The sequence below is a fragment of the Phalacrocorax aristotelis genome, chromosome 5 (assembly GCF_949628215.1).
Source record: "Phalacrocorax aristotelis chromosome 5, bGulAri2.1, whole genome shotgun sequence".
NCBI classification, from domain to species: domain Eukaryota; kingdom Metazoa; phylum Chordata; class Aves; order Suliformes; family Phalacrocoracidae; genus Phalacrocorax; species Phalacrocorax aristotelis.
Genome location: NC_134280.1, coordinates 50049585 through 50073691, shown reverse-complemented (window position 1 = coordinate 50073691; position 24107 = coordinate 50049585). Strand labels below are relative to the sequence as shown.

Genomic DNA, 24107 nt, shown 5'->3' with positions numbered 1-24107 from the left:
GTATTCACTTTACGCCTTCTTATTCCCCACCACCAAGGAAGCCCTCGGGACGCTGCGGAGGGTGCCAGGCGTGGGCTCTGCCCAGAGCCGAGCTCCTCTCCCCGCTCACCAGCCTGCCCAAGGCCAGTAATCGGCGGTAATTGCCCAGGCTGTTATCTCCCTGCAGCCTGCCTCGTGCTTCCAAATACCTCTAACTGAATTGCTGTAATTTTTGCCCTTCCTAATGCAGTGGGTTGGCGAGGGGGGGGAAATGACCCGGGGGAGGGGGAGGGGGTGGGCGGCTCTCGGCTCCCCCCCCGCTCGGGGGGGCACCCCTCACCTCCGGCGCGGCGGTGCTGCAGCCCATAAAGAGCGGCGGAGCGGAGGGTGGGTGCGCAGCTCTGTACCCGTGCGCTGGGGCCATGCAGTGAGCGCTCGCCGGCAGGACTGCAGCCCCGGGACAGACCGCCCCGCCGCCAGCGCCAGTTCCAGCGAGGGAGACCCACCCCAGCTCAAGGTACTCCCCACCTCTCTCCCAGTGGGAATTTGGGTGCCAAGCCGGTAGCCACAGTGGCTCTGACCCACGGGAAGAAGGTTCACCCCCGTGTCCCGCCCGCGGCGGGGATGCTCGTGTGCTCTGGCGGGTCTGGAACTGGCAGGCAAAGCGGTAACTCAGAGCATTTACCCTAGCACGGTTTCTTTCCAGATGCAGAGGTGCACTGGTCTCCTGTTTCTGTCTTTAATCCTTTGTGCCACCCTGTCAGAAACATTTGGACTGGTTTTCTCAGTAAGTACTGGTTTTGCTGTTGGAGGCCCTGCCTGTCTGTTGAGCAGCATCTGTGTCTTGGCTAGCAAGCAACGCTATACCTTGCAGTGATGTACACTGCATTTAGATATAGGTGTTGGACAAGATGCAGCACTCAAAACATTCTGGGCAGTACACAGGTTTTTAGTTAAGAATTTGGGGCTTTTTGATACTAACAACCTTGTAACAAATAATATGACTAAAGGGAAAAAGGGTGTCTCGTTTATAGACCAAAATTGAGTTGATGTCCCATCTGACACAAATGGTGGTGTACATATGGACTTTTTTTTTAATAAAGAGACTCATGTAAATCCAAACAATAAAACATTGCTGTTTTTTTTTTTTAAGGTGACTATTATCAGGTGGTCACATAAACATGGAGTATAAAGTAAAAATTTCTGCCTCCAAAGTGTGATTTGTAGTTTCACATATGGTGTGAATTCATTATACCACATGGACATCAATAGCAAAACTATTGACTTAGATGGGGAGGGGGCAAGAGTTCACCATTAACATTTTCTTCCATATTAATGGCTTTTATTTTTTAGAATATTTATTGATTTCAAGCCTGCAGAAGATAGTTTCTGCCAAGAGAATGTCCATTTGCGTGTTGTTTGCTTTGTCTTCAGGAAGCACTGTGTAGATCATGCAATAACGTACTCGCATTTATTTTTTTTAAGGCAAAAGAAAAAAGGGGCTGGACTTTGAATAGTGCTGGTTACCTGCTTGGGCCACGTAAGTCAAGCACTCTTTTTTGCATTATTTCAAAATACAGCAGCTTTGTTTTTTTCTTGTAAACCAGTTTGCTGTAGTGTGCAACTCACTTTTCTGGTGAATACAGTAATTTTGTCTAAACCTGCAAGACTGAAAAAACTAATTTGGGATAATACTTCTTTAGATATTTGTTACATGCTTATCATAGAATTGAGTTGTCTTAGACAATAACTGTTCTTTTCTAAATCAGAATTGTGTTGTGATGTTTCATATCCAGAAGCGTATCTGGTCACTCTTTGTGCTTCTGAACTGCAATTTTAATATGAAAATTACTCCCCCCGCAAGTGTTACAAAATCTTATAAAGTCTTAGATGTCAAAGGAAGAATGACAAAATGTCATTTTAGCACTTCTCAATGTATTTCAGCTTTCACCTTTAAATCTATTTGAAAATGGCTTCACTAACTGGCTTCATTATATTATTTTTTCAATTAAAGCAAAACAAATTAAAACAATAACATGCAAACTCGTGACTGTACATAGTAACAGTTCACTATATGAAAAAATATTTAATGTACAAACAAGATATATCTTCCTATATCTTAAACAGGAACACATCGTTTACAAAGATGGAGAATTACAAATGCAGAGCTAAGCTGACTCAAATATCTGTCGTTTTACCATTATATCTTGTTCATGTAAAAACACTCATTATCAACGTTTCTATATTTTCAGCCTCAGTAATACATGACAAATACTACAGATACTTACTGTGACTTTCTTCATTCTTTTTAACTAACTCTAAGAACACATAAAAGACTAATGCATCTTAAACATATTAGCTGGTTCTGTAAATGTCTGGAAGTATATTTTCCCCAAAGCAGATCTAACCAAATTGGCATATACTGTGGGGAAATGTACTTGTCAAAGTGCCATTTATCTAAGACTGGATAATAGGAATCATCCTTTGTTGCAGGTCGTATTGATCAGCTTTTACTGATAAAGGAAATGTCCATTGCAAGGGGGAGAGAAGAGGCACCAGGGGCATGTAAGATAGTTTACATGAATAACCTTCCAAAACTACCTGCAGTTTTCTTTTAAGCAAACTCATCAGCAACATTTTCTAAAAACAGAGGAACAAGTAGCAAAACCAACTTCCCAAATGACACATGAACATACAAACTTACATCATCTTTACAACTTCCTCTGAATTCAGTAACACTTTCATAAAGTATGTAGTACAGGACTGGGTCTGTAAATGATATCATAAGCACAAATTCAGAAGAAAGGTTATTTTATTTAGTGACACATTAATTGCTGCTTTGTCATTTTGTACGTCAAAAGTGCCCATTGTGATATTTTCTTTGAAATCCATGAAAAGTAACCAACATAGCAAAGGTTATCATTAAGTCAATTAACTCCTCTGATTTTTAATTTATTTATCAGATGCAGTAGATAACCACAGGTCTTTCAATGACAAACATGGTTTCACTGGTAAACGTGAAATACAGCCCGATGAGGATATTGAAGCAGGTAATGAAATTCTGAAAGAAAGTATGGTTGATTTGGTTTTTATGTTCAGTAACTTATTTACTGTTATTGAGTTAACTAATGACCTAGATACAAGGCTGTTCTGTACTTTAACAAAAATCCTAATAAACATATGAAAGGAAGAAAAATGAAATTTGGCTATTCAGTGCGCTCTTTGTACACAGTCACAGTCTAAAACAACTTGGAGACTAGGGAAAAGTACCATACTTATGCTGCTTTTAAAGTATAATAGATCATATTGCTTTGAAAAAGCCTAGTTTTTTTTCTTTTCATATGTTCAAATAAGCTTTTCAAATGTCACCCTAGACACTTAAGAGTTTACTTTTTTCAGCAAAGAAGTGAGCCCATAAAGGAACCTTTCAGTATGGAAAGATATAGTAACTGGCAATTTTTTTTTATTTTACCACTCCAGAGCTGAAGCCAGGCCTCAGAACAGTATGGCACTGTTTATGTAGTAAGAATCGTAACTATTAAAAAAAAAAAAAAATTCATGTTGAGTCTCACAATATTCCCTGTATTTAAGCCAGATGGATTATCTTCATTAACAGGTAGAGAACCTGGTCAAAACTGAAATCAAGTCAACTTATGGTTTTGAGGTTGCACACACCAGAACATTGTAAATGGCAATGAAAAGGATGCAGCCTTGCTCTGGATTCATCATCCAAAGCTGGGTGTCTACAATATATGTCTAGAGTTCTTTTATAAAATGAAGCTGGCACTTTCAGGATTTATTCTGAACACCTACTTCAGGATAAGATGTAGAAACTTCTAGAAAAACCTGTTCCTTTCTCCTGAGGAGAAACTAAATCTGCTGCAGACATCTCAAATAAGCTGGAATGAATCTCATCTTTGGACTGTCAGAGTGATCTGTTCTTCACTGCAACCAAAGAAAACAGTACTTACTTGAGTAATATTGTGTTCGTCGCTGCACTGATGGGGGAAGGCAACCTCCCAGCCCCAGAGTTCTCGCAGGCTATTGTAAATCCACCCAGCACAATGCAAACATAGCTAACACTAATTAAGTTAATAAATAAGGCAATGTGCTTATTTACAATTTCATGGACATAATTACTTTGTCAATAGAAGAGTAATAATAATACATTTCTTAGTTGTGACGTTCTCAGAATGGCTGCCAGTTTAGTTCTGGCACATAGTTACATGGTGGGTTTCTTTTTTCCTTGGTTGCTTGATTTGATGGTTTGTTTGTTCTTAAGAAAAAAAAAGGGGGGGAGGAGGAACCTACTTCCTCAAACACTGGTGTAAAAACAATGTGAAAGATTACAAAAGCCTTCCTAACAATGCAGCTCACACTGCAACATGTCACCATTTGTGGATATAATACCAGCTCCTTGACAGGAATATGTTTTTTAAGACTTATGGAACTCTCTTGCCAGGTACTGCTGCACCTCCACAATTACAAGTAAACTCAACCAAACTTGTCTGGATAGGATCTGAAAATTATGTAACTGCCTCTGTCACGAATCTCATTTTAGATGCTCTTCTCTCATCAGAAGTTTTCTTTGAAGCTGAAGTTTATTACAGAGTTCCTATCCAAAGGAGATTTGAACATAGAAAATTGATAAGATAGCCAGAATTCTTATTTTAATCAAAAATGAAGACATTTTTTTAATAGTTAAATTTTGGTGACTATTTACAAAGTATCTTAAAATAGCATTACATTATTACTATAAAAGAATTCATGCAAAGGACTGCTCTCTCTCCTTGAAGGGATGCTGCAAAGTTCACAAGGTCTCTAGATACCCTAGAAAAACTTGTAAGCTAGTTACATAACAGCAGGTCCAGGAAAAAAAAATAATCTGAGCATAATTAGGAAAAATCTTTAAATTATAAGAGCATTACAGTTTCCTTACTAGAGTCTGCAAGAATTGGCTATACAGAATTAAGGTCAATAGCAAAGTGTATAGAAATACACATGTGCAATATCCTCAAGTCACCAAAGAAAAAATAATTATCCAATAAATATCACATTGGTAATAAAATCTGGGTCAATAATCTACTAATATAATAATGATTAATTATAACAAAAATAACAGGTTAGGTGGGAATGAAAATTAAGACTTCAAATAATACAGGTATTAATGTAAGTTATAACAGTATCTTTCTGTCAGTTCAAAGACTGGAAGACAAGACTTTCAGAGAGTCAGCATTTAAGAAATTTGCATTTGTATACCAGAAACCTCTGTGTCACTTACAAGTACCCAGCAATATTTTTTTATTTGTGCTATAGAGCTCAGTCTGCCTTCTGGCCTGTATGTCACTAGAGGCCTAAATCTTCTCTTCCATCATGGATGAACTCCCCCAAATTCACCTGCTGCGAAGTTAGTCTTTCAGAGTCTTTTCTGAGATTAAGCACAGCCCCTATAATAACATCAAATGGCAGTATTTTCAGTAATGTAATAATGGGCTGTCAGTCAGATACTGGTACCCATCTGTTCTGTATGCAGAGAACTAAAAATCTTGGTGAAATTACCTACCATTTGTTTTCTAATATAGAACAATTCTCCATCCTGTAGATAAAAAGCAAGATGGCTCTATTCTTTTGTGAATAGAAACAGAAAACTTACTTCTCAACCTCTGAAAGTGCAAGCTCTCAGGGAGCTTGATAAATTGGGCCGTTTAAAAAGCATCAAAAAGCCTGCTTCCACAAGATCAAAGAGGAGTATGTTGCATTAGATACATATGCAAAAACATACCTTTCTGAGCTTTCCAGTAAAGCCCCAGGTCCAGCTTTTAGGCTACAAATAACTTCTATATCACCTGAGTGGCTTATTAGGAACAAAGTCAGACTACATGAAGAACTTTTAACTGTTTTGCAAAGCTGATGAATTTGTTTGCTAAATATACTTTTCCCTCCTATCTCAGGCTACGGGACACAAAGGAGAGAGTTGAGAACAGAAGCTAACTCTCTTCAGCAACAGAACTCATCAGGCCTTAAAAACCATGACCATTAAGGTGTCAGAGCAGCTCCTATGCTGCAATAACATACAAAGCTGGGCAATTTTGATTCTGAGAATTGCAGTTACCTACCTTGAAGTGGCTTTGCTCTTCTATGAAATGAGATTTTCCATTAAGGACTAGAAGGAAAAAAAAATTTCAAATAGCTCCCCCACCCCCGCCGCAGCAGGCATATTCATAAACCTAGCCACAATGTCACATACAATAGATCTATACCATGTCAGCACTAAGTAACAACCAACTTGTTTTATAGGGAATCTTGGAAGACCACTGGCTGATGAAAACATTCTGCGCACAGTAATTGAATTTTTGACTTATTTGCATCTTAAAGGTTAGTGAATACCTTTTTAATCTTTCACACTTTCTTCTGTGAAATTTACTAAGAAGCCAGGGCTTGCCTTGAATGTACAAATCTACTGCAGATTTGAGTGTGCAAGACTTTGAACAGCATCTCTGGTCGTGGGGAGGAACTGTCAATTCCGTGTTAGTGCACTTAGGAATAGCCCTGATTCAGAGAGTAACAGTAGTCCTGCCAAACTGCAGGTCAATGTATATCTAACATAGCAGGGTTCTAATAACATTTGATTACTCTGGTCACTGTGAAAATAACAACAGCCACAACTAAAATTGTATGGACCAGGCTTTTAGGAGAGTTGAAAACAAACTAAATACAGCCTGATTACATGGGAGTTGGTATGAAACAATTCAATAACAAATTAAGTCAGACCTCAGTTTAACGCCAGTTTCTATTTTAGTGACAAAAGAAATACATCTGCCTTCTGCATGTATTTGACAATAAACTCACATCATAAAATTGCAACAACACTAAGCTGAATATGGAAAACAGCTCAAAATGCTGCTAGTAAAAACTCTGTGGAGTCTCAAAATTGCGACAAGAATTGTAAAACTGAGCTTACAGCTGATTCTATAAGAATGGCAACTGTATTACAACATTAGGTGAAGAAGAAATCTGGCTGCTTCTGAGTTTTCATTAGTTTTGCTTTTATAAAAAAACCCCACAATTCTGAGCTTCTAAAAACTGCTTCGGCCCTTTGAAAACTGGCTACAAAATGTTCAAAAACATAATATATACTTTCCAAGAAAACAACAAATAAAAAGTTATTTTTACTGCAGATGTTTGAGGAAATCTGTGTCTTAGAAAGCAGACAATTCAATAAATCCCTAATTTCTATATTCTTACCTTTGTGTACAAAAAAATTATAAACAATTTTGTGGCAAGTGTATGCTGTGGAATAGTAACAAAGAACTGCGTGTTACATTTGTACTTTAATTTCATTATTAAAAGAAACTTTCAAGAGATCTGTTTGTTTTCTGCATATCTAGGAAACACAATTCTAGATCTCTTTGGCATCATTTTGTAAATGATTTACATCCACCCAAGTGAAATAATTCTTACCTCTTAAAATAGCAACCCAGTGTTTATTGAATCAGCTTTGCATTTGAAAGAAAAACTCTTTATGGTTAGTACTAAGGGCCTGAGATAATGTAAACATATATTTAAAGTAGATTATTAGCATGTATATTTACTGTGGACAAATTAGTAGCTTATTTGTTGTGCCACTGTGAAGAAGAAGGACTCCTAAATGCTCCTTTACCCCTCCCTGTGAGCCTAGGAAGTAAAACCAACAACTGGACAAAACAGAAAGGGTGTGAAACATGTTGAGCTCAAGCATACAATCTCTGATGAGTAGGCTAAGAGCTGCTAAGTTGGGCAAGAAAACAAAATGCATCTCCTAGAAATACAAATTACTCATTCCTTGGGACAAATGAGCAAAAAAGGCTGTATTGTAACTCTAAGTAACAATTCCTTGTTTAGGATAGTGATGAAAAACAGCTGCTTTTATTCAGAAAAGAAGGTATCTGTCCTCATAAAAAAAAGAATCTCCAGATCATATAACATGGCTTTTCCCTGAGATAGTTCTTGTATTCCCAGGTTTCAAAAGAGACAGAATGTTATCATATTATTCCTTAACAATATTTGTTGGCAAGACCTAGTACAAACTCTTATACAAAATCGGAACTGTAGGTTTAGGAGGTGAAAAACATACTTTATGGTAGACACACTTGAACATTTTTGCTCAAATGAAACTTTACCACATTAAATATATTGCTTAGATATGTTCCTTTGGGGTGGAGGGTGAAAACTCCCACTCAGGGGTTTCAGATTCAGGGAATGGCTATTCAGATTAGACACACATTTCAATCTGCAAGATAAAGTGAATACTTTAACTGCTAAGAAGTACCTTGGTGATAACTAAAAGCAGCCCTCAGCTTTTTCCTCTTCAAAATTGCTCCCTCCAGCTTTAAAGCTTTCCATATGGACCAGGCTGTAGGATGACAACCGTAACTGGGTAATATGAAAACTTTTGAGATGCTGGATTCCAACAATATCAATTGACATAATAAAATTTATCTAATTTCATTGTCATTCGATCATTGCTGTTTCTAAAAAGTAAAGTTATAGCAGGAAGATATTATTAATATTCAAAAGAAAAAACTAATAGTTTATAAATTATTAAAAGTTCAAGGATTTGACTCTGATAGTTGAGAGAAGAAAAATATTAAAAGGTATACTACTATAATTGAATTTCATTATTTAATTGTTAAGATTAACGTGCACACATACATATGCCTTAATTCTCTTAGTTTTGTTTTTGTTTTGTTTTTTTCCTTTTTGCAGAGGTGGGAGCACTTGACAAACTACCTTCACCAGAGGAAACAAACCAGTCTTGAAGAAGAATGCATTTTTATTTTGTTGTAGTGTAGATTTAGATTGAATTCTAAACAAAAGATCCAAATGAGCTGAAGATCAGAAGTACTGTTTGCATTAGTCTGATAAATGGTAAACAGCATTCTGCCCTCTGTTGTTTTTTTTGTTTGTTTGTTTGTTTGATGGGGTTTTTTTTGCCTTTTTTTTTTCCTCTCCTGTGATGTTATGGTGTAAAATTTTGCCTTGGTAAAATTTTTCTGTAGGTAAACGATAAAATAAAAATAAAGAGCAACTACATTGTTTCATTTTAAAATTAAATACATACCAGCGCACAATACATCATATACAAAGCCCAGGTTAAATTGTAAGATTACACTGCATCTATACTCTGCAAAATTATGGTAAAATAAAACATAAATGCTACATACTGGGTACTTTAGCTAACTGAGAAAAAGAAGAACAGTGACTTCAAACTGCTGCCATACTGAGTCTTTTTAGGTTACGGAGCTGTCTGTATTTCTACACTTCATGGAAGCCTAACTTCCTGTTCATAGTTTCATAGATGTGAAATAAACTTGTGTTCATTTTAAATTTCACATCGATCACAGCATACATTCACACAATACAAATTTAACTTTTCTGTACAGGTAATAGGTTTACAAAAATTTTATGTGTAGGATTCCTACTCCTTCGTCGTCAAGAATACTGGATTTGTATTCTTTAATGAAGAAACTCTCCTGTCCACTCCAAAAGGAAAAAATATTTTATGAGATGCTTTAGCCTGAGTCCTGCAAAGCACTTGAATACACGCTTAATCCCTACAAAAGAGCTGTGATGTACTGGGGCCAGAATGCCAGGCCTACACACAATAAATGTCATATCAAGAATGAAGAAAGGTTTGAGAGGATACAGAATCTCAGAAAGGTTTTTCACATTCGGATGGCTTTCACTCTGCATAGTGTGATGAAATATCACCCCTTCAAAATGCTATCCACTAGAGTGCACAGACTGACAGATGTTTTGCAGACCATTATTACAATATCTGTTTTTCACTTTTAGCACAGCAGAATCCATTCTAGATGCCAAGCCACTAGTCTCTAATTAGAACCCACAAGATTATCTCACCTTGTCAGTCAGCCTGTGGTATTCCTGATAATCACTCAGCCTCTTATCTAATGGCTCATGTTCACTTTCCAAAGTGTACAAAGTACACTTTTTATCAGATCCAACAAGCTTTTGAGCAAGCCCTTCAGACAATGTTTTACTGGGCTTTTGGTTTTGTTTTGTTTTTAAAAAGTAATAATATATACACTGCTAGTATACATGCTGCTAGTTCAATGTTATTTGGTAAATTTATGGGCTTCCAAAAATGTGAAAAAAGAATAAAGTGAAATTTAACTTCTGTACATTAGTATAGTTCAGTAATTCCAAACTTTCCTTTTCACTAGTAATGTCCACATTTCCCTTCATAAATTTGAAGCAGAGCTCACTAAAATCAAGAGGCATTCTTTTCATTGACTTCCATGGACTTCAGGTCATTGACTGCTAAGAACCAGTATCCATCTGCAGAATTCAATAACAAGCCATCTTTCTATGACAAAGCAGCTGAATCTATGATCAAATAAAAAGATCATAATCTTAGCAATGAACTTCTTTTCTTTTGAAATAGGATAAGAAATTGAGTTTAAAATTAGGAAACAGTTATTACTTAAATCAAATTAGCATACTGTCAGCTCACTGAAAGTGGAATGGTCTTTTAGAATATTTATTTGAAATTCTGAAATTTGAGATTATTTGAAATACTGAAAGACCAGTAGGATCAAGTTCCTTGGAACACTTACATCACTGTCTAAGCAGGGAGGCCCACAAGTTCTTACTCATTGTGCTGCACTGCTACATGCATATATTATAAAAAACAACAAAGGATCATTATAATCTGATTACCAAAAGCAGTCCACATACTTTCACTTACTAATTACTGCTTTCAAAGATATACTGGTAATATACCAAAAGACAGAGAGAGGTAAAATTTTCTTCACCCGCTACAGCTCTTATCTTTGCAAAAACAAAGGGGGAAAAAAAAAACCCACCACCAAACCCAATAAAGGCGCAATCTTCTGGATCAATTTCAGTAACTTTATTATTTGATTAACATTCTTATTTTATTTAAAGCATGTCTTACATCACTACACCTCAGACTTAAATTCTGCAAATATTTGGAATGACATCTCCAGAATCAGCCTTTCAGACATACATCTTATAAAAGATGGCCTTTAAACCACAATTTGAAAGCAATTAGTTTCAACAGGGCAAAGAGACAATAAAAAGATGTGACAAGTTGCAGTAGAAAATAATAAAAGAAAATTCCTGACCATTTCCTCCTCATTTTATTTATTTATTTACTCATTTCCATACATTGTATCCCAGTTTTGTGTAGGATTAGGTCAAACACATATCTGCACTAAAGACAGAAACCAAAGCCTAAAAAAATTTGTAAAACTTTGTTGTAATGTTTACCAGTGATAAGAAATTACCCAGCATGCAAATTTAACTCTGACAAGGAACAGAAGGCTTGCATGATGCTGAATGACTGGACAATAAAGTGGCAGATGAAATTAAATACTGATGCAAGCAAAGTAATACACACAGAGAAAAGCAACTCTAATTTTGCATACAGATAATGAGGGTCTAAATTATCTCCGGAAGAATAGCTTAGACTCATTGTACACAGTCCACTAAAAATGTAATTTTAAACCTCAGCAGCAGTTAGAAAGGCAGATGGAATGTTAGGAATTGTAATGAAAGTAGCCAAAACTAAACCAGAAAACATCATCATATCACCATTCCCAACTTTGACACCAGGTGCAGTTCTGGTCAGCTTATTGCAAAAAAAGCACTGTAGAAACAGAAAAGCTATAGATTAATATCTTCAGCAATGGGGAACAACTTTTATGTACAGAGAGACTAAATAGATTGTAACTTTAGCTAGAGAAAGAGACTAGTATGGAGAGAGAAAGGAGTCTTAAATGTTGTGGTAAAAGTGCTTAGCAAATACACTTCTTGCAACCCAGCATTTAATGATTACCTGATAAAATGATCAAGTAATACAAGTAATATTTTTAAACCCCACCCCCAGAAAAATAAGTCCTTTTCCATACATCTCATGATGAAATTGTGGCACTTACAGGCACAGGATGTTGTGGAGGCCATAGATTCTGAAATGAAACAGTCATATTCATGGAAAAAAAGTCCTTCAAGGTCCAAATGAAACCATTACCTCAAAACCTCTAATTAAATTGTTTCTTTGAACACATTTTGGACATGCGTGCACCAAGCTATAAAATGACCCTTAGAACTTGATCCATATTTCAGGGATTAACTAAACAGGGCTTCTTCATCTGCTCAGCATCTGATGCCAGTTTACGAAGGAAACTTGGAAATTACAGTTCTGGCTAAAAATTCTGCAGTAATTAATACTACCTATAACTAAAAAGGTATAATTTTATACAGTGCTTCACCTGTCACGTAGTCTCATTGAGACTTGTTTAAATGCAGATCAGTTCAGCATAAAAGAGGGAATTTCTGGTGGCACAGCTGACATAAAACAATCTATTCAGATTAGGAAGTCATTAGGCAGCTGACAGGATACACGCGTTTCCCACCTGTCTACTTATGTAAAGGTCAGACTGCAAAAATAGCATAGAAAAATCAGATGGGACTCAGAACACTGAGGATATTTGAGGGGACTTGATACTGGGGTTGACATAATTCTGCTTTCAAGTTTAATGTTACCATAGTTAAAGCCAAACTACAGCCCTTTTTGCCTGCCTAGAGCACTAACGTCCTAAGATAACAGAGAAGCTTGGTGTGAGCTAGTTTACAAAAGATTCTGACAATTTCTTTTGCCTTTCAAACAAGATGAGGAGATATGGTATGTGATAGTATGTGAACCAACACATTAATAACTCACAGAAAAAGCGATGGAAGTATTTTTACATTTTTTCAGAATACGTGATACAAAAAAGCAACAAGTTAGAAATGGACACCAGGAAATATTTTGTAATTTATCCAGGATATAAACTACCTCATGATATGTCTAAGGCAGATATGAGGATTAAACAAAAGTTTACAGTTGAGTGTTATTAGCAGAACAAATTATTTTTCTCCAGTTAACAAAGTACATTAACAGAGTGCAGTACTTCTGTCGCTGTTTTCTGTTCTCTCATTTGGTTTTAAATAAATGCAAATAATAATTCTGATAGTTAATTTTGTGAGGACAGCATGACATGGACCAACCATAGAAAAGTAACTCACAGATCGCTTTACTACTCAGATTCAGTAGTTGGTTATACAAATGTCTGTTGCTAAGGTTTTTAACACTTCATAGTATAGGGTACTCGTCAATTCATGTGCAACACTCAGCACCTCCCAGGAACGAGCTTTAAAAAGCCAGAGCTGAGCTACAGATGTGAATTATTTTATCTGCTTGCTTGTAAAGCACTACATTATTCCCAAATATTGATCAAATTCCCTTCAGATTCAATTAATGTATGTTCCATCGTCTGTGGTATTATTTCTAATGGAATTGATCCCCACAGGTTTTCCACTAATTAAGTACATATGAATCATACAGCCTTTCTGAGCACTGGCAGATATAAGCCTCATACAGAATGTCTGTCTGAGGGGAAATTCCAAAATACAATCTATCTCAAATCAGGACAAAATGTTACCATTCAGTTTGCAAAGTTGGTTTTTGGTTTGATTTTTTTTTTGTTGCCTTTGGTACAGTTTCTAATACAAATATTGACTATTTATCACTTACAAACAATTAATTCAGAATGGATTGCTTCTATAATTTTGCCTTCTGAATGTTTATAAGGTCATATGTTTCCTTGAAATTATTCTATTCCATTACAAATCATTCTATCAGAAAATAATTGATCTGATTTATGAACGCTATGGCTATTTTTCACATTTATCAATGTTAAAGGTGGTATTTCTTGACAAGATTTAAAACTGAGGCTCCGATCATCTATGTCAGTGTAAGTTCCTATGTCATATTCATAGAATGAGTATCCTTTGCTTACTAGTTATTCAGACGTCAGTGTAGGGGAATCACACACTGCTTCCTTAAGCTCTTTCTGCAGTTTTATAGAGTTGTCCTATTCCTCTTGAACTCCTAATCTGAAAGATAGTAAATTTAGAAATCATTAGCTTTCTGGTGGTTTTCACATCTATTGTTCTCTGCAGCTATTAAAACCCTATTCAAAGTAGTCTCCAAAGATTGCATGAGAATTTTATGCACCTCTTCTGCAAGTCTGGGGACATTTATACTGAATAACTTCTTTTAGGACTCTTCACAGGAGCTTTAGGCACTTGAACTAAAGAGGGCAGTTCTGCTAAGTGAAGATATGAATGACCTTCTGCTCTCTGCTAGAGAGTGAGCTCTGGCTCCAATCCAGACTAGCATTTTGTATTAGGCATTTTGATTTGCTTCTTCAAATCAAGCAGAATGAACCCAGGCCCTAAGACTTAGAGAACCAGTTGGAGCAGACAGGAAAAATAACCATGTTCTTACAGAAAAGTGTTACATTTTTACACTGCTTTTCAAAACACAGTTTTGCAAATTATGTCTGCTTGGCTTTCATGCTGGTTACCTACTTAGTCACTGTTTAAAAATACAGCTCTTCAAAGACATATGAAGGTCAAATCCTGACCTATGAAACTCAGTATAGAGGTACTGATAACCTTGAAAACAGGTTTATTTATGTCAGTTAAGATCTGAACTTATCCAGTGGAGCAACAGTATAAAAAAAAAATCTCAGCTCTTATACTGAATATAAATTCAGAAATAAAAGCTCTAGTTACCCTCATTCCATAAAAAATACTTCTCCTTCCCACTTGCTGCAAAGTACCTTGTTCATTAAATCCTCTGTCACTTTGGGCTTTCAGGACCATCTACTGATTCTAGCCCTTAAAGAAATGATACTGCGCCTGTGTATTTCTTAGAAAGGTCCCCACATCTGTGAAATCTTGATTTATTTTATGTAGTTCAAACTACATAAAACTTTCTTTAAAAAAAATTTACATTTTTCTTTGCCTTTTGGTCCCTTTTTGTTTGAATTCTTTTTTCAGTGGACATTATAGACAGTGTTTTATCTCTCACCACAGCCCTCAAACATCTGTGTCCAAAACTCAGTTTGATTAAACATAATTGTTTTGTTGTGTTAATCATTATTTTGGTATTCTTCTCCCCACTTTAGCTATTTATTAGCGTAAAACACAGTAATTACCCATAATTCATATTTGTGACAATGTTGACAAGCCAGATAGTCTGAGCTGGGTAAAGGGAAGCAGATGAACACTTTTTTTCCTTCTATGATCTGTAGTAGCTATTATGTATATGCATTACTCTTTGCTCAGCCAGATAGAAAGGATGCTTTTTACCACACCACCTTTTGAGAATTCAGAGTGGAATCATATCTGTGAACAGATTTGAGATGATATATTTTTCAGAAGAATCAAAGCAATGAAATATTCTAATCCCCTATTTTCAAAAGTTATTTGAGGACAGGTTATTTGGAGGCATTAATTTATTTTGAGATGCAGAAACACACTTGACTGGATTTATGGGAGTGTGTAAGGAGGTCAGGTTGAACAAATTTTAAATTTTAATTATTTATATGCAATCTGAACCATGGTTAAAGCAAGAACTTGTGTGCCCTTATAAATATAACTTGATACTAATCTGAATCTTAGGATACCAAAAACATTTTAAAATCTGAGCCTTTATAGGTGACAGCCTGGAGAACGCTACTAACTTGTGCTATCAAAAAGTGGTCTTAGCTACTATTGGTTTACATACATCTAAGCACAAATGTGATGTTAGCCAGAAAATAAAATGATCTCACCAACATCTCAAGGCCAAAAATCTGCTAGCAAAATGTCAAGTTAAATACAACACTGCAATTATAGGCTCTGAGCCCATACGTAACATGGGCCATATCTTTTGCTTACACAATACAAAACACCCTGCACTGGCAAATACAGTCAGTCAAGTGTGCATATGCTGTGGCAGTGCATGGGTGCCCGCAGCTGAAACCTGACAGAGGCTTGGCTGGGTGGAGTTTATGATCACCTAAATTTCCTCTGACAGATTATAAGACTTTGGCACTGTAATGCTTAGAATTGTACGTTTCAAGATGGTTACTACACCCTCTTTCACTACCCTTTTGGAGTCCTTTCCCAAAGATAAACAACCACAACTTGCTAAACTTTGAGGGAAACATGATAAGGGTTTCCAGAAGAAAAGGTTCAAGTATTTGCAGGATCAAGATTCATAAGCGTTTTTTTCTCTCTTTTAAAGAAATGGGTTTCATTTTAAAATAATACACAGAACATGTCAGCATTGTTCATTCTTATTGCTTTAGTTCTCTAATTTTTGTGCATCCAGGTGAAACCAAAGGACAACTATAAAGCAGAGAAGGCTGCCAATGTAGAAGACTGCAGTACATTCAAGTCCTGTTCTGAATGTAATAATAGATGGCCTAAATGGCCACAAGGTGGTAATAGTGCTCTACATGAAAAAGTTTAAGCATGTTAAACAGAACAGGTTTAAATCAATACAAATGTCTACTTTACCTAGAATTGTAATTACCTAGTGTCTTTAGAAATAAGGAAGAGAAAACAACTAATAAAACACTGTGTGCTGCATATCAGAGGGAAATGCAGGGGCTAAGTACATTTATACCTACTATAAATTCTCCAAGGCCTTTGATAAGGCCCCCCCAGTCTCCTCCTGGAGAAATTAATGCATTATGGCCTAGACAAGTGGTCTGTGCAGTGGGTGGGGAACTGGCTGACAGGCCGCACCCAAAGGGTGGTGGTAAATAGCTCCTTTTCCAAGCTCTGTGGAAAGGGACCTGGGGGTCCTGGTTGAAAGAAAGCTCAACATGAGCGAACAGTGTGCTGCTGTGGCCAAGGCAGCTAACAGGATGCTGGGTTGCATCAAAAAGGGCATCGCCAGCAGGGATAGAGAGTTATTATCCCACTCTACTCAGCGCCTGTCAGGCCACACCTGGAACACTGTGTACAGTTCTGGTCCCCGCTATACAAAAAGGATGTGGACAGGCTGGAAGGCGTCCAGAGAAGGGCCACCAAGATGATCAAAGGATTGGGAAGCTGCCATATGAGGATAGGCTGGGAGAACTGTGTGTTCAGCCTGCAGAAAAGGAGGCTCAGAGGGGAGCTCATCACCGTGTACCAGTACTTAAGGGGTAGCTACAAAGAAGATGGAGACTCCCTTTTTGCACGGAGTCACATGGAGAGGACAAGGGGGAATGGACACAAATTGCTCTTGGGGACATTCTGATTGGACACCAGAGGGAAATTTTTCACAGTGAGGACAGTCACCCATTGGAATAATCTCCCCAGGGAGGTGGTTGACTCGGCCACATTGGACACCTTCGAGAGTCGGCTGGACAGGGTGCTGGGCCATCTTGTCTAGACTCTGCTATTCCTAGAAAGGTTGGACTAGATGATCCCTGAGGTCCCTTCCAACCTGTCATTCTGTGATTCTGTGTGATTCTGTGATAAATTATTATTAAAAAGATGTCCTTATATTAGCTTGACAAAAATTAAGAACATCATTGGAGTAAAGTCAGGTACTAAAAACCACAGGAGTCTTATGCAGTGGTTGTCTGAATGCTTCACCAATGTTTTAGTGAGAAATAATGGGGGGAAAAAAACACTCAAAAGTTTTACACTATGAATAGGGAAGATTAAAATATAGTTCCATCTTTGGAAAAACAGTCTTCTCAGGAAGTAATAGGGCAGCTTCCAAAGTGTATCTTTCTGTTAGTGCAAGTATTGTACTGCAAGGAAGCTTTCTTCTAAATCTGTCATCAAGTGACTGCATGAGAATATTTCCTTTATTTTAATTATTTGAGGGAGCTATAATATCTTGCTAGTCAGAGCACCAGCTCAAATATAGAAAAAGCAATTACATAAAGAAAATAAAAATTATTCCTTTTCTGAATTTGAGAAGTGTCACCCTAAGTGACTGTGATCATTATTAATTTTGAGATGGTTGCAACAGCCTGGAGCTGTAAATGCCAATATCACTTCGGGGGCAATTGTGAATTTAGAGGTGGACTCCTTTGAAAGGTCAGTGTAAAATCTTTTATGCGGAGCTTTGGGGGGAGGGTGTCACTGTCACAGGTGTTACAAGGGAAGAAATAACTGCTCAAGGATATACAACTCCCAGGACTGTGCTGAAGTAAGATTTTGACAAATTCCAACACTGAAAACATATTTGTATTTCAGTCATTTTTTTTTTTAAAAAGTGTAGTACATGGCAGAGAGCAGTCACAAGCCTCCAAAGTGATCAGTGAGCATTGCCTGGGAAGGAAAGTGAAAACATGCGACTGCTTTCTGCTTCTGTGTTTCTCGTGACTTGGTCAGCTACAAGCAACCAAATCTTATTTAGGGCCAAACAGCATCCTGTAAATTACTGTGTCAACTCATCTGAACAGCTCTGAAGTCCCTCTCTTTTTGAAAGCATTGTGAACACAGCCAACAATCCCAGGCTGCATCTGAACAGGATGCAGACAGGACAGTCTATCAGCAGCAGAATGTGGGGTTGGTGATTTGGACGAGACAGAAAATCTCTGGATTTATGCATTACTTTTTATGACAGTCATACCTCTGGCACTTGTTTTCTGGATTCTGTGACTTACTGTTCTCCGTACTAAGGCTCCCCAGATTTACTTTTGTGGACTAACAGACACTGACAAAAGTTCAAAGCTGAGCATTTGCAATAAAAAGCTTCAGTTTCAGGGACCTGGTTTGCACATACCACTCTGGTAATCACTGATCTGCAAGATTTGTGGATGGGGATAGATTTCAAAAGGGAATTGTTATAGCAATGTTCAAAGAGTACTGAGCTAAATAAAATAAAAAAGAAGGTGGTTTTTTTTACGATATGAAAAACAGGGATGTCTGCAAAAAATGATATCCCAGTATGGACAAGGTTGACTTGTATTGCTCTGGAGCATAAGGAGTTCAAGAGCAGGACTCCTGTATAGTGAAATAGGGAGATAGGACACATGTGATGCCCCTGCAGAATCCTACAACTACGTCCTGTCCCAGCTGAAGCTTAGCATTACTTTACTATCTGCAGAAAGTGGTTTTGACTCATTATCTAGGAAAAAAGGAAAGATGAAAGAATCTGGTCTCTAAAAGTGCCTTTAAATCCTTTCTCAAAGCAAAACAAAATTTACAAATAACAGTAACATGACACTTGTAAATGCAAACAAGATGGTCATAGCGTGAACACCACTTTGAGACTTTGAGTATGGTAGGTAATTGTACTTAAAAAGGAATTATGAGCTTTGAAAATGAAGACACAAAATAGTATGGGCCACTCTATCATTAATTTAAATAGCTAGTGAAAATAAGCAGAAAATGTGCAGCTGCCACCTGAATTTCCATTCAAGCTATGGATCATTGATCACTTGAGTGTGAATGTAGACCTAAATTTACCCACTAGCCAGAAGCAGAAACTACTGTTTGACTTAGCGATCTTTCTTAACAATCCCTTCTCTATTACCTCACTGATTGCAGCAGGCTATTTGATGAAAAAAGTTAGGACTACACATCAAATGTAAAGAATCATAGCCACTACTGTCATAAATAGGTCTCAGAAAAGGCAATCTCAGCACCGAGTCCAAAGAAGAAGTGGGGATCAAGAGATCCTGTCTGACTCTAACAGATGATCCTGCAGGTCCCATTTGTGAATCTAGAAGCTTCATGACTGCAGTCAGTGCCGGGAAATTCATAGGGTAAAAATGCCAGGCTTTAGCTTTTGTGTTTAGGTCCGACATTTTCTGGCTGTGTCTTGAGGTGTTATAAATCCTCTAATTTAGTGATTAAGACACAATGTGACTGTAGGATTCAGACAGCACACTGGCATAACTAAACAAAGAGAAGAGATAAAGACCAGTGCGTCTGCTTACTCACTACAGCCTAATGCCTTAAAGGCATACTGGTGGCTCTGAGTTACCTAACCGGGAAGGAGTGTGCTCTCACTTCGAGAGACTTCAGACCTGAAATGCAGGATATCAGACACTGGTCATCCAAAAACCTGATGGACCTGAAGGAGGGAAAGGCTTCTGAACAGTCATTTTTCTGTCCTTTGACTCACACAAGGACACTGACCCCCAAAGCTGTGGTAGAAGAGTGGAGTGAATGACAATCAGCCATTCATCAACAGCAAATTAATCCAGTCACAATCAGACTTACTGATAAAAGAGACAGACAGGCTTAGGTACTACTGTGGAGTTTTACCATGGAAGACATGAACCATCTAGAGCAAACTCTGTTCCTGACTGTAAGTTTTTGTCCTAGTTGCTAGGGCAATTCATCCAAAGAAAAAAGAAATTAATTAATTGTCATTGAGTGAGATCATTAACACAGAGCTACTTTCTCTCAGCTGGGGGGAACCAACCCACCAGTTTTATGACTCCTATATTTACCTATCCTAGCAAGGCAATGTTAAGTAGCAGCCTTTGATTCAAGGTTGCTGCTTATGTCACCCACCAAGTGAAAGGGCAAAGGAAAGCAATGCCTCAACAGTAATTTCATTCTGAAAAAATAGTCACTCTTTGGAATTGTATTGCCATATCTTCAAAGGACACCAGGTTTTTTTTTTCCAAATCTTTGGGGCACTACCATTAGTTTTGTTGTATCTGGAGTTCTGTTTAAAGTTCTGGGTCCTGAAGTCATATGACAATGTGAGAATTACATCCTTTAATAATATAAAATGCTAAGTTTATGTAGTCTTAATGGTCACAAGAAAAAAAAAAGCACACTTTCGGTGCCCTGAAGGACTAGAAAAAATTAATATATATATATATGTTTTATTTTAAGGCAAATACATTAATTTAGAGAGTCATAAATTTGGATACTTGGGTTTGGAGACAGTGTATCAGTCCTGGGAATAAGTCAATTGTCCAATCATTCAGATAAATCAGCAGAAACATGTTTCTAAAGCATTGTGTATGTCTGTGGACTCCAAAGGACCCATAGGTGTTAAAACTGCATGGGAAAAAAAGAAGAATTTCCAGAAGATGGAGGTGTGTTATATTCATGAGGAATATAACCATGTCACTTTGCTGTGACACATGCAAACTGACACTTCATTTCTAATCATGCAGCTCAGCAATTATTATGTGAGGAAACGCTTTTATTACTAGGTTTTGCTGACTATCAGCTGATACTTGAAAAACAGTATTGCAATTTAGAATTTATTTCAGATCAATGGAAGCAACCATGTGGGAATTTGCATCTGTAATTCTCCCATTCCACTCAAACACTGCTAACCATGGCAGTCTTTACTACATACGGTGTTCTACACAGGCTGTTCTGTGTGAAACAAAAGGCAAATTATGAATTTAAGTTTTACTAGAGTGAATCATTCATCATTTGTGAGTCCAGAGTCAGAAATCATCCCCTGTAAAGTCAAGGCACTATTTTTATAATTAGAAACTGCCTCCACTGAAAGTATCAGAATCAGGCCTTTTATCCTTGAGCAAATGAAGTTGAATGATTCCCTCAACTGTCTGTGATAATTAGATGATTGAATAATGTGAGTAATAGTTTACTCATCTTCTAGCTATCTAATTCATCATTAATGAGCACACTCTTCACCATAAGGACTCAACTCATAAATCACTCCCTATTCATCTGAGAGTCCACTTCAGTCTGAAGAAACAGACCATGTAATTATGTGATTTTTGATGCTTGTCATCTCTTCAGAAAGTAGCAGGTCAGTGGAGGAAAAAAAATAAATCACACTACCTTGCCCCACAGCAATTTCCTTTTGTCTTAATACAAAGAGATTCTCACTTAAGCATATAACAGGAGAGCAGCTAGTCTACTTTTTCACAAGGCTTTCTTTTTTTCCTCTTCTCCTTAAAAAGAGATCATGCATGCTGTTTCTCTTCCATGATATCTTTCTCTCTTAAGATTTAATTATCATTCTGTATCTTTGTTGTTTCCCTTCTCTTGGCCTCATTGACCCATTTAAAGATCTTGGTTTTAACCATACTGAGGGTTACAATATGGCTTCCTGTAGAAGAGGTAACAACGCAGTGGCCTTTAAGCAGGTGAACAGGGAGAAACTACTAGACTACCTAAGGGGCACCCAGCACCCGGATTTGAGCTCCAAGACTGATTCTCAGAACAATGGCCTCTAGTTCTCACCAGAGCCAGCTGTAGCAAGCATAAACAGTTTTTAGATACGCCAAGGCAGAGTCAGACATTAGTACTAGGCAATAAACATATAGAATTGCACAGCAAGGTTAAAGGATTTACTTTCAGGGATGGTAGAAAACAGAAACCTCTTTGCCTACCAAGTTAGAATCATAGAATGCTTTGGGTTGGAAACACCTTTAGAGGTCATCTAGCCCATCCCCCCTGCACCAAGCAGGGACATCTTCAACTAGATCACGTTGCTCAGAGCTCTGTCCAACCTGACCTGGAATGTCTCTAGAGATGGGGCCTCCACTACATCTCTGGGTGTACTGGTTTTGGCTCAGAAAGAGTTAATTCTCTTCACTGAGGCACCTGTAGCAGCCAGGGGCCTTCCCAGCTTCCCGCTCTGCCACGAGGGCAGGAGGCCGGGGGGGCGGGGCCACAGCCGAGACAGCTGCCCCCGGCCGGCCAATGGGATGTTCGTTCCCTACCGTGGGGCGCCGGGAGCGGGACATTAGCGGGGGCCGGAGGCGCGCGGGGGGGCGGTCGCGGCTCGGGGACTGGCGGCGGCCGGTCGGCGAGCGGCTGCGTCACATGCAACCACGGTTGCACGTTTTGGTGGTTCCTTCCCCTGCCCCGGGTTTCGTCTCTCTCGTTATTCTCCTTTCCATTGCAGTGTTGTTATTATTGTTTTATTTTAATTATTAAACTGTTCTTAACCCATGAGCTTTACCCTTCTGATTCTCTCCCTCATCCTGCCGGTGGGGAGTGAGCAAGTGGCTGTGTGGGGCTTAGCTGCCAGCTAAACCACAACACTGGGCAACCTCTTCCAGTGTTTCACCACAGTGATTGTAAAAAATTTCTTCCATATATCTAGTCTAAATCTACCCTCCTTTAGTTTAAAACCATTACCCCTTCTTCTGTCACAACAGGCCTTGCTAAAAAGATTGACCCCATCTTTCCTATAGCCCCCTTTTAAGTACTGAGACCCCAATGAAGTCTCCCTGGTACCCTTTCTTCTCCAGGCTGAACAACCCCAACTCTCTCAGCCTGTCCTCATAGGAGAGGTGATCCAGGCCTCAGATCATTTTCGTGGCCCTCCTGTGGACCCACTCCAACACTTCCATGTCTGTCCTGTGCTGAGGGCCCCAGAGTTGGACGCAGCTCTCCAGGTGGGGTCTGACAAAAGTGGAGTACAAGGGCAGAATCACCTCCCTCAACCTGCTGGCCACGCTTCTTCTGATGCAGCCCAGGATACAGGTGGCTTTCTGGGCTGTGAGCGCACATTGCTGGCTCATATCCATCTTTTCATCCACCAGTACCCCCAAGTCCTTCTCCTCAAGGCTGCTCTCAACCAATTCATCCCCCAGCCTGTACTGATATTGGGTGTTGCCCCAACCCAGGTGCAGGACTTTGCACTTGGTCTTGTTGAACCTCATGATGTTCTCGCAGGCCCACCTCTACAGCTTGTCCAGGTCTCTCTGGATGACATCCTGTCCTGGTGTGTCAACTGCACCACTCAGCTTGGTGTCATCTGCAACTTGCTGAGGGTGCACACAATCTCGCTGCCTATGTCATTGATGAAAATATTAATCACCACTGGTCCCAGTACAGACCCCGGAGGGACACCACTTGTCACTGGTCTCCATTTGGACATTGAATCATTAACCACTACTTTCTGGATGTGACCATTCAATCAATCCCTCATCCACTGAACAGTCCACCCATCAAATCCGTATCTCTCCAGTTTAGAGAGAAGGATATTGTGGGGGACCATGTCAAAGGCCTTAGAGAAGTCCAGATAGAGGACATCTGTTGCTTTTCCCTTGTCCACTGATGCAGTCACTCCATCACAGAAAGCTGCTAGGTTGGCCAGGCAGGACTTGCCCTTGGTGAAGCCATGCTGGCTGTCTCAAATCACCTCCCTGTGCTCCATGTGCCTTAGGTTAGCTTCTAGGAGGACCTGTTCCATGATCCTCCCAGGATCAGAGGTGAGGCTGACAGGATGGTAGTTCACAGGGCTCTCCCTTCTACCCTTTTTAAAAATGGGTGCAATGTTTCCCTTTTCCCAGTCCCTGGGGACTTCACCTGACTGCCAT

At 38.6% G+C, this 24107-nt stretch overlaps 1 protein-coding gene across 2 annotated transcripts; it reads left to right on the top strand.

The window, feature by feature from the left end:
• Positions 1-275: 275 nt before the first annotated feature.
• Positions 276-9049, top strand: GAL (galanin and GMAP prepropeptide). Of its 2 annotated transcripts, XM_075094391.1 has the most exons (7): positions 276-496; positions 686-766; positions 1465-1519; positions 2473-2544; positions 2943-3029; positions 6277-6354; positions 8725-9049. In XM_075094391.1, the coding sequence occupies exons 2-7, from the start codon at positions 686-688 to the stop codon at positions 8775-8777; spliced, it is 426 nt and encodes a 141-aa protein (XP_074950492.1). In that variant the 5' UTR covers positions 276-496; the 3' UTR covers positions 8778-9049. The 2 variants fall into 2 exon arrangements, with proteins under 2 accessions (XP_074950492.1, XP_074950493.1); XM_075094392.1 differs by lacking the exon at positions 2473-2544 and having other exon boundaries at positions 283-496.
• Positions 9050-24107: the final 15058 nt, after the last annotated feature.